This window comes from Sapajus apella, unplaced genomic scaffold, assembly GCF_009761245.1.
Source record: "Sapajus apella isolate SASKATOON/1434 unplaced genomic scaffold, GSC_monkey_1.0 scaffold82, whole genome shotgun sequence".
Classification (NCBI taxonomy): domain Eukaryota; kingdom Metazoa; phylum Chordata; class Mammalia; order Primates; family Cebidae; genus Sapajus; species Sapajus apella.
The window spans coordinates 6,745,605-6,756,847 of NW_022437022.1; the positions used below are offsets into that span (position 1 = coordinate 6,745,605).

At 48.5% G+C, this 11,243-nt stretch overlaps 1 protein-coding gene across 1 annotated transcript in view; it reads right to left on the minus strand.

Moving 5' to 3' along the window:
- The window catches only part of IGF2R (insulin like growth factor 2 receptor), a 123,949-nt gene that overhangs the window by 20,292 nt on the left and 92,414 nt on the right, over positions 1–11,243 (minus strand). Inside the window, exons 32-40 of the mRNA XM_032253140.1 lie at positions 10,451–10,577; positions 9,522–9,641; positions 8,939–9,195; positions 8,434–8,652; positions 6,555–6,704; positions 4,142–4,303; positions 2,695–2,902; positions 2,200–2,346; positions 757–991 (exon numbers count right to left, since the gene is read on the minus strand). Of these exons, the coding sequence (XP_032109031.1) occupies positions 757–991; positions 2,200–2,346; positions 2,695–2,902; positions 4,142–4,303; positions 6,555–6,704; positions 8,434–8,652; positions 8,939–9,195; positions 9,522–9,641; positions 10,451–10,577 (1,625 nt within the window). The remainder of the gene's footprint in view (positions 1–756; positions 992–2,199; positions 2,347–2,694; positions 2,903–4,141; positions 4,304–6,554; positions 6,705–8,433; positions 8,653–8,938; positions 9,196–9,521; positions 9,642–10,450; positions 10,578–11,243) is intronic.

An 11,243-nucleotide genomic window follows, 5' to 3' on the forward strand; every position in this document is an offset into this window, starting at 1 on the left:
ACACAGGAGAGGCTCTTCACTTTACTTTCAGAAAAAAGTTATGATAGCTAAGGGCTCCATTCTGTCACTGAATGTAGCACTAAAATACTTTTCCAATTAAAAAAAGGGGCAAAAGGAAGTCATCACTGAAGAAAGGAGCTGACTAACCAGGCACACCCGGAGTGGAATATCCACACGTCTATGGCCACCCTGGACACAGCCTGGTGCAGGAGAAAGACAGGTTCTGGGGCTGGGAGAGGCAGTGGCTGGAATCCTGGCAAGTTTCCCCTCTTACTTAGAGCTTATTTAAACCCTCCAAGATCACACCCATGCTCCTCGGTGATGTCTTGCCAGGAGTGAATGGCCAAGAGGGCACTCCCCACACAGAGTGGTCAGGACTGTGGGCTGATACCAGCCAGCAACACCTAAGGAGCTTCTGCCAAAGACCTGAGAAAACCCACACACCTCCCACAACCTGAGCTATGCACAACCGCAAATCAAACCCAGCGTCACTCAGTCAGTCCAGGTTCTTTCAGCTTCAGAGGCTCCATTTCCACTCACCAAAGCTCCAGTCCCAACTCTGAACTCAGAACCACCCTCTGTGCCAGGAATGACACTGCGAGCTGCTTCCAGGAGCAGAGTCACAGCTCAGCCACCACCAGCCTCGCATAGGGGTAGTATTCCCATCTTTAGAATCCCAAAGGCCAACCATCATCAGGCAGTCCGAAGCTCGCCTGCTGAGGGTGTGGCGCTGCAGGTGGATGGGAAGGGACTCACGAGACTCCATCGTGGACCAGGGACCAGGACCCAGTGAGGGAGGACAGCAGCCTCAGGTCATAGGTTTTGTGCTTCTGGATGAATTTGCACTCCATCTTCTTGGGAGGACAGACAACTTTTGTTTTCCACTCAAATGTCACCTCACACCCACGCACTTCGCTGAAGACTTGTGGCCTCCCAATGTCCTCGTCTTCGTCACACTTAAATATGATGGTGGACATGCGGTGGCTATTTGCTGGGGAGCAGAGGCAGGAGAACGTCAGACCAGGGCCTGCACCAGGGTGTGTTTCCACATGCCTTCCCCACGCTGCCTGAGGAGCACTTGCAGACTCCATCCGTCATCTGGCCACGCCCCACGTGCTGCCCTGGCCACATCTCATGGTGATTCATTCACGTGGATCCTGACTCCAAAGAGACCCAGCTCCTTGGCACACAACCTTTCATTGTACTTTTTAATAACCTCATGGCCCTAGCACAATTCCTCAGACAGGTAGTCAATATTTGACCAATAATGATCACAACAAAATAAGATGATAAAACAATACCTACAGGTACTTGAAAACCACGTGTGATTCAGAGAACAGGGAATAATGTTTTGTCAACATTACTCCTTAAAACAAACAAGCCTCAGAACAAAGCTATAGTAACCCTCTGTAAATTTAACCTCTTTGGTTCCTGAATACATCCCATTTTGGTCCCTGGACATTTATGAAAATTAGAAATTTTTCATGCATTTCTCTCATCTTGCCGTCTGCAGACAGAAGTCACAGCAGTGGGCTCCTCTCATGAAACTTCCTGACACTGCAGGGGCAAGGGCACTGAGTGTGGCTCACCGAGAAAGCCCATCCCCGCCTGGGCTGCCACATGGCAGAATGTCAATAAATGAGGCTCCTGGGTTACTGGAATCCTCACTAGCTTCAGAATCCTGAAGATCCATGCAGACATTCATCCTGCTGAGGCATAATGTGAATCACCAGGGCTAAAAACAGGTATGAAGACACACGGCCCTCCAGCTAGTGAGCGGGCCTAGCCAGCCACCCAGCACAGGATTTCAGGGCAGCTCCACTGCGGCCTGTAGATGATTACCCAGCGATCCCCCAGAGCAATTCAAATTTTCTCAGTGGGAAACAGCCTCAGTAAGAAAATATCTTATGTCAATACCCATTTTTAGACTGCATTCTAGCCTGGGCAATAAAGCAACACTCCCGTTCTCTCTCCCTCTTCCTCTTTCTCTTTATTCCTCTCCTTCATTCTTTTTTTTTTCTTTCTTTCTTTTTAAAAAAAAAAGAAAGAAAGAAACTGAGGAAAAAAAAATATATATATATCTTATGCAAGAGAATTCCTGCCACTGACTGGAGCATCCAGAAACGTCTCGGTGTGAATCAAGCCTTGAGAGTATCGAGGGCCCAGGTCACGTGGGGGAGGCAGAGCCATCCTACTCACAGTGTCTGCAGAAGCCCCACTCGTGGTCCCTGTCGTAGTCTGCAGTTGTGCTACACCACAGCTTCGTCCTGCTCTCTATGATACATTCCTCATAGCTCTTCCCATTGAATATGAAGGGGAAGACACAGGGGACACCTTCATCAGTTTCTAGAAAGAAGAATAACACCTGAATAATCCACATTATCAGTGTGACAGCTGTGCCTAGCCAGGCATAATCGCCTAAGAATGCAGCAGGAGCCCGTAAGGGCGCTGCCCATCCTAAACCACCGACATGACAACCGGCATTCACCTGCCAAACTCAACAGGCAACTGAGAGAACACAGTGTGATTCACACACCAGCACTCACACCGGGGTACAGAGGAACAGCTCACATTCACACCCAAGGTTACAGCACTCATAGGACTGCGGAGCTCCACTCCTCAGTTTCTTTCTGCTGCTATGTCTAATTTCTACTTTACTTTGAGCTTGAAGTTTAACTCATTGCAAATATTTACCTGGAGGGCAACTATCACCATTCACATAACTTAAAATGACAGCTTCATCCTGGTGCCTGTAATCCAGTTTCATTGACGCCAGCCGTCCAAAGGATGCCCCCTTGGTGCCTGAGAGCAGACAGACTCCTCCGTCCTTACAGCCTCCTTGGTCTGGCCCGTCTGCAGTGGTACACACCCCAATGCTGTAGGTGCGCGAGTCTCGAGTCACCTGGACAAACACCATGCATGGCTGTAAGAAGCGGCAGCGCCTGGGTCTCGAGGTGAGGTGAGAACCATTATTGCAGCCAGCGCAGGAGGTGGGTTCATGTGTAAGAGCAGAGGCTCCTCTGTGTGCATCACAGTCATGCAATAGCCTTGGCCCTAGCTTTTCCCCAGGGGGCCTCCCGCAACCCCTAGACCCAGTTTGTTGCTTCCCCTGCTCCCTACTGGGGACCTGGGTCACCCTCGCTGGCTGGCCACTGCTCTGGTTATTGTCTCCAGTCAGTGCCCTGTGGAAAGGGACCAGCTGTGGGGCCTTAGGCTCACCCCACATCCCTCACCTGCATAATGAGGCAGGTGTACGGGCCAAGCAAGTGCACCAGCAGAGCTGACGCCGCACGCTGAAGCATGGACCTGACTCTCGTGGCCCACCCCGCCCCCAGAAGGCTCATGCCTGCTGCACATCTGTTGGGAGGACCTATACCCAGGCAAAGGGCTCCCTCACAGGAGCCAAGGTGTTGGCACCTGGGCCCAAAACTCCAAGCTCATCACTCACCAGCCACTGTGCCACGGCAGGTGCTGGGGTTCCATACCCCAGTCCCAGAACTGGCATGGTAATGTCTAGATCCCTAGGCTTAGGAGGTTAGGGGCCTCCAGGCACCAGCGACCACAACATCACATCAGTAAGACCAACAGCCCACAGACACAGCACAGGCCAGGGCTCTGGCATGACATGGAGGCACACACCCGAGTGCCTCTCAATTCCAGGGCACCTCCTACCTCCCTCCACCCATAGCTGCCACAATCAGCAAATAACTGCCTCTATCATCTTCAGCCAAGTTGGAGGAATTAACTCCCCACAGATTTCAGCTGGCTACCCGAGAGCTGGCCCGCCCCCATGAGTTCTTTACATTCATGTCCTGGGACTGCTCCGCCTGCTCTCTGTTTGACACAAAGGGTCCTACTACCTGCCTCATGAGGTTACTCGATCCTCAAAAAGCCTGGGTGCAGAAACACCCTGCCCGAGCCATGAGGTACAACATAAGTGTCAGCTGTGCTTAGTTGGCTACACAATGCAGGAACCTTCCTGAGACCCTGCATGCCCTACGAGAGCCCCCAGATGCTGCCCAGTGGCCACACACGCCCTCTCAGCTCACAGGTACCACATTATCCAAATCACTCCCGGCAGCCTCACAGCACCTGGCACCTGGTACACCTGCACCAGCAAAGCCCAGGGTGAACGCATTACCTTAAAGGTGCTCGTGGAAAGGCTGGACAAGTTGAAGCTATAGAGGAGCTGCTCATCTGTCAGGGCACAGCCCTCGGTCCTCACTTCATCAGGACAGACGATCGGAGTCTCCCATTCGAACACAAAGTCACATTCGCTGGTCCTTAACAGCTTAGGCGTTCCCTGTTGCCAGGAAGAGCATGGTCTTAAAAACCCCATGGCGTAGAGACAGCAGCAACACACTATGCCCCTAAGCAGGCTGTGCATAACCCACAGCGGCCTCTCAGGGGGAAGGGACGCTGGGCAACAGCAGCTGAAAGACCCAATGCTGTCTTCAAGGCACAGATATCACCCCGCCCTTACCCCCCACATTTCTCAGGAACTCCCTGGCTGAATCCAGGTCTTGTCTTCTACTCAGAGAGAGAGAGAAAGCCTCAATGTTCTATGCTACAGGTTCAAAGAAAGAAAGGGGGAGGGCTTAAATATCATAAGAAAGAAATCTGTGAAACTGAGACCATGACTTGCAAGTGCTCCAATCCACTATCTCTAGACACAGGGGATATTTATTACCGGGGCAAGATGTCACACAGCCAGATGTTTCATAGACCAAATATTCTCAAATCACTTTATTTATTCCCTCCCTCGTTCAACAGCAACAAAAAAAGATGAGGCAGCTCTCAGGAATTCCATTTGTAATTACTGTTAAGCATCTTTTCTCCTATGATTCAGGGGTAAAAGTACTTCCATTGAAGATGAAAACTGCTGGGGAGGAAAAATCTTCTAAAAATCTTTCTGGAACAGTGGAATACACATTCAGCATGAGATGCCTCATTTCTAAAATCAAGTAAACACTAATCACTCTCAATGTGCAGCTGCTGAGAATTACCTAAAATCACATTAGCTAATTCGATTTGTCAAGTTGGCAGCAGTGTGAAAGCAAGGCGCAGTTCCACACTCTTTAGCTGGTGGCGTGAGATAACAGCAACACTCATGATCAGGCGGGTCTTAGAAGTGAAGACTATCCCTTAAAGAATGAAGAATTTAAAGCAGACGCCCCCATCAAGGCAAAGTCCATGTTGCCCTAGGCTGCATGTATCTACAGAGGCACACACAGACACGCCCATATAAAAAGGCAGATATGTTAATAAATAGATGAAATGGGTGGACTGAATACAGCTCCGCCTTTCCTTGCTGACTAGGACTGTCAGTACACTCTACAATTCATGAACAGGGATAAATCTAAGGGCTTTGGGGTTCTCTGGCCCCCGGGGAGTACCCCCAAACAGCAGGACTGCTTTCGCCTCCCTCTCAAATACTTTCTCTCCCACTGGTTAGATGGCTGCCAGGTCACTTTCTGTCACTGTCAACACACCCATGTCTAACAGTCCCTTTACAAACCTGCTCCAGGCTCAAACATCAGACGAGACATCTTTATCAGAATTTAGACATCCAACAGATTCTAATCCATCACCTGAACTCCTGGGGGTCAGATGAGCCTTGGAATCCATCACCTTTATTAAGATTTTCAGAGGCAATTCTAGATATATTATTTCTATTATGTAATACACACATGCACACACACACCTACCCCTCAGATCCTGTGTTCAAGCATATTAATATTTCTGCAGCTGGATGTATCAATATCCACATTAGGTAGGACAAATCCACACCATAAATAGCCTCAGTCCATTCATGTCAAAGGAGTCCCAAGTTTTCAGAACTTCAAGACTACAGAAGCACAGGCGAGAGGCTGTGATGCCATGGCCCTAGAGCAAAGAGCCGTTTCCCTGTGCAGCAGCTGGGGCCCAGATCTGCCCCTACAGAGCCACTCAGAGTCCCTGTGGAATGGGCGCCATAATCTACCAATTTATCTCACAGAGTAGGGGTCAAAAGAAAAGGTACTCAAAAACGCTTTACAACAATACAGAACTCGTTATAATGGAGGCTACTTTTTAAAATGCATATAAAATGGAAGTCAGTATCTCCTTATAAGTAAAAGGTACTACTTTGTTGTAGCTATTCTGATTCCAGAGGTCTTTTGTTATTTGCTAACTTCTGGGCTTTGTCTTGAATGATTATAGCTGCCCAAATATCTTTCTGACTTCCCAGTAAGAATAAAATCAGTAATTGTTAAAGTAAAAACAGAAGTTATGACACTTTTATGCATCAGCAGTCAAAGCTGAATGTCATTTCTTTACTCATGTTCTATGTTTTTAAATTACAGCAAGCCTGTATATGTTATTAGCTCTGGGGGAGCTCACTCAGCCCTCAATTAGTGGTTTAAATTATTCAGACACACTACTAGTATACCATCTTAACCAAGGCAGACATTTTGAATAAGAGTATCCTCGGACCTGATGCGCACTTTCTGTTGTCTAGCCTTGGCTCTCTAATCTGTAGTTGTATATCTAGATCGTCAGAGGCCCACACTTACCATGCTCACACCTCTCTTACAGTGAAATGCGATGAGTGAGGTGTAGTTGAAATGCTTGTCCGCTAAGCATGGAGTACTGCTTTCAAAATTCAAGTAAATCTCATTCGCTACCGGATTGAGTATTGGCGGTCCTGCGACCCGGCCGATATCCTAAACAAAGAGCAAAGGCAAACAGTATTTCAGGAAACAAACCGTTCCCAAGGTTAGTGGGATTAACAATTGATACAGAATTGGAAAACCCAGACTTTATAGGTTCTGAGAATGAGCAGCATCTAAAGAAACTGGGTTTATACCAACTCCAATAAGAAGGCTTGACAGATGCCACATAACTTTCTTATGCTGGTGGTTATCATTTTGATCCTAAGGTTAGTTTTAAGGTTGGTTCTGTTTCTATGTATCTTCAAGTTTCAAAGATCCTAAGCGATAGGAATCTCTCTCTCACATCAGGGATGCTACACAGTCCTCCCACCACCTGACGGGGGAAGGCCAGAACCTCGATGCTGACCTGCCACCCTCACTGCCTGGTGCTGCTCTGGGACTGTCCACTGACATGGCCCAGCAGTACCCATTGTCTGTGTCCTTGGGAGAGGGGATAGGTGGTGTTCACTGTTCATTTTTATTCCTTATTACAGCACCTGGCACACAGTGGCTGCCCAATAGATATTTTTGAGTGAATAAATAAATAAATGAAAGTCTGAGTATTATGAGAAAAAAAAAACTTGTTTCTAATTTTTAAAAAGTAAATAAAAGTGAACGGCCAGGAATGGTGTATATGATGAATGTGTGTATGCGTGTGTGTGTGTGTAAGCAGCTTCCCCATGATTTGGTTCTCAGCTACAATACTCTTCATTCGTCACTGTGAGGCACGTTCAGACCATGCAGCACCACACCTTCTCCAGTTAAAGAACTTCCTACACTTTTTAACATCTAACAACAGATGGTCAAGCAGATCAAACCTCTCCCATCAGAAAGGATGCTACCAAAGAGCTTCCTGGGGAGACTCGGCTTGTCCAGGCCTCCATCTCACACGGAGCTGCAGCTAACTCATGCTGCGGCTGAACTTACCCACTCCCGACATCTCCCCATACCACTGCCACATATAATGTCCATTTTTTAAAGGACATCTAGATATTTTACAAGAGGACCCATCTTTAAAGCATGGTAGATAATACAGATAGAAATATAGATGACTTGTGAGATACATTTCAAGTAATAAAACCTATCAAGGATTTGACAAAACATGAATATAACTCATTGAGACAATTTTTAAAGATCCAAACCTCTTATTAAAACATGCTAGCAAGCTGGGCACCGTGGCTCACGCCTGTAATCCCAGCACTTTGGGAGGATCACTTGAGGCCAGGAGCCTGAGACCAGCCTGGCTGGGCAACATAGCAAGACTCACATCTCTACAAATAATTTTTTAATGCATAAAACCAAAGCTTTCCAGGCAAAATATTTAGCTATTAGCAAAAGTACTCTTGCCCTTAATTATAACTCCTGGCCAAAGAAAGTTTTTGCATTTCACAAGTGTTTGAACTACAGAAGACAAACATTTCACACAAAGAAACCAGGGCAGGCCAATGTGTTTTTTGTCACTTTACCTAAAAACTTCTTGATCCGGGTCAACTCTGAGGTTCACGACAGGTGGGGTCCCTACACATGTATTCATGTTATCTCACATGCTCAAAGACTTTCTAACAGTTCAATGTGCAAACCTTTAATCTTCCCATAGTGGACCCAGAACACACACAATCCCACTTACTTTCTCCATTTTGTTATGCTTGAGCAACTCTCCACTGAAAGCAAGAAACAATGCAAAGGTTATTGCCAAAAGTCTTGCAAATATTATCTCCAGCCTTGGATTAGTCATACTTACTATGGGGGGACCATCAATAGGAACTTTGCACACAGCGGCTCCGGCAGGACAAGGCACTCCGTGCATGGGATTTAGCGGCTGACAAATATTGATGTAGAAATCAGGGTTGGTGTCGGAGGCTTCATCCTCACTCTCATCGTAAGCCTCGTAACCACCCGTGCGATGAATGAGAGGAGACAGGTCAATAACAGAGCTTCCATTCCTCACAGAACATTCCGTCTGTTAAGTAGGAAAAACTGCTTTAAGTCTACAAAAAAATTTCCTAATACTACGTCATCCATACATAAGAATTTAAAAGCTGAATAACAATAACGAAAAAGCAGAAAGGTGTCAAAATGCTTCATTACATAGCACTGGGCACTTCCAGTCAACTTTATTATTGGGGCCATCAGGAGTGGACAAGGTCAGCTAGGCATCTACTAGTGGGCAAGTGAACCTGATGAAGGGGCCCGGGTGCAGCCAGGCACTGGATATGCACTTCTCCCGTGCCCATCTCCAAACTTACTGCTTGCTCGCAGGCCAGCGGTGTGTGCCAGGAGAAGAAGAGTGTGCACGTCTGCTTGTCCAGGGAGATGAGCATGGGCCTGCTGGTTGGCCCGGCCTCAGGCCTGCACACGAAACTGATCACGCTCTTATAACTCAGGCCAGATTTGGAGGGACAAGGGGACCCATCCTTGTACACCAGCTGCAGGACCTGGTCCACGTAGCTCAGCTTCTTGCTGGCCTTGCCCACGCTGATCCTGGTCTGTCCAAAGCAGGCCCCTGCACCACAAGGGAAAGGCAGAGAAAACATAATTACAGACTCAATGACCAATTTTCTGATTAAAACGTTCTGCAAATCAGGGCCATCAATTTCATAGCTAACACTTGTAATTTCAAGTGTCCAATCAGGCTTTAACCATTGTTTTACACTGACGGTTTGTTCCATCACATGCCCATGTGTCCCCGACATGGGCTGACTGCTACAGGAGACAAACGCATCTCAGCTTTCCGGCTCTGCTCCTTTTTCCGCTTGACACACAAACAGGCCAAGGACAACCCCAGGGGGCGGGAGAGTCAGGTAACACAGGAGAGACCACAGCACTCACCCACACCAGGGGGGCAGTTTTCATTCTCCCCACAGATGCTCATGTAGACCAGCCCCTTCTCACTGTAAGCAGCTGTGAATCCTGCCCTGCCACTTAAGGAGCTCAGATCAAACAGGTGTCCTGTAGGGTGGAAGAAGATGGCGACACAGTGACTCCAGGGAGCTCAGACTTGAGGGGCTCATCACTGGCAAGCTCACGCACAGATCATGTCAGCATAGGGACTTCTGACTTCTCACCACGACCCACTGCCCCATTTGCCAACATTGTTCTAAATCCTCCAACAGTCAGGCTGTATCATGAGGTTGTCAGTCCTTAGATCCAAGAGATGTCCCATCTTCCCCCCAGAAGACTGTGGCTCACAGCACCCTCGCTGGGCCATACCACGGCAGCCACTAAGATTCCCATCGGTGTGGGAAAAGCCTGCCAGCATGCACTTCTCACTGCCGATGACTGTGCCTGCACCTTTCTAGGTGCCCAGCACAAGGGCAGGTGAGAGACTCCTGGCTATCCACCATGCTGATGCTGAGAGGCAGGCAGGGGATTAGCTCTAGCCTGCCCTGGAAAGCCTAGAGCTGCTGGGGCTGACACTGTCAGTAACCCCAGCCAGGAGCACCTCTCACACCAAGAGAGTGACAGGGAGATGGATTCTCCGAGGGAGTCTAATGGAGCATTCTCTCCTCCACTGAAGGAGAGCCAGGAGAACACAAGAGTGGCCCATCCAGAGAAAAGCCAAACACATCCACACACCATGACACCTCTGCCCACGGCTTCTCCTTGGATCTCTCACCTGATGAGCTGGGCTTGGTGAGGGCACTATCTCTCACCTGAGCTGGGATTGGCGACCGGCACTGTCTCTCACCTGTGCTTGGGTTGGTGACCAGCACCGTCTCTCACCTGCACTGGGGTTGGCGACTGGCACCATCTCTCACCTGTGTTTGGGTTGGCGACCTGGCAGTCATCATGCACGTTGCTCTTCACAGGACAGGCTATGGCCGTGGGCCAGGCAAAGGTATACTCACAATCCTCCACAGCACTGATGAACATGGGCCTGGAGTTCTACAACAAAGCACAGGCAGGTCCTGAAGGGATCACGCAAAAATTTGATGTCTATCACGATTTCAACTTACAAGTGGAAGTGTCTGAAAAACTCCACAAGCATGTGAAATTTCTGTCTCCACAGGCCTTTGGGATGAGGGGCAGATTAGGAAAAGCAAAGGGTTAGAATGTGTCCTGAGCTGCGACTATGGGCTTCCCATGCAGGTAAATGAAACACACACAGGCAGCAATCCATGTAGGGGACCAGGAAGGTCCCTTAGGCTGAGGAACAGCACAGGGGCTGGGGATGGGGGTGCAAAGGATGATGGAAAAGCTGCCAGGAGACACAAATGTGTAAATCACTGATAAGATTCTAAAACCCAAATGAAGTAAAATCCATTATCACAGTCAAAACAAAAAGACCCACCTAGAGAAGCAGCCAACTCTACACATCCTCCCACTGGCCAAGGCTTACTCTGTCCATCTCAAAATGCTTTATGTCCACCACAGAGTTGGTATGATGTATTCAGCAGCACCTTCCTTCCCAGGTAAACCCCATGATTCCTGCTGTGCATGCTGATAAGCCACACTGCAGTCTAGTTCCCAGGCCCTGGGCACAGGGCCCCCACACATCCCTCACCCTTCCCTCCCAGCCTCCTGGGCCCTGGGAACAGAGACCCTCACACA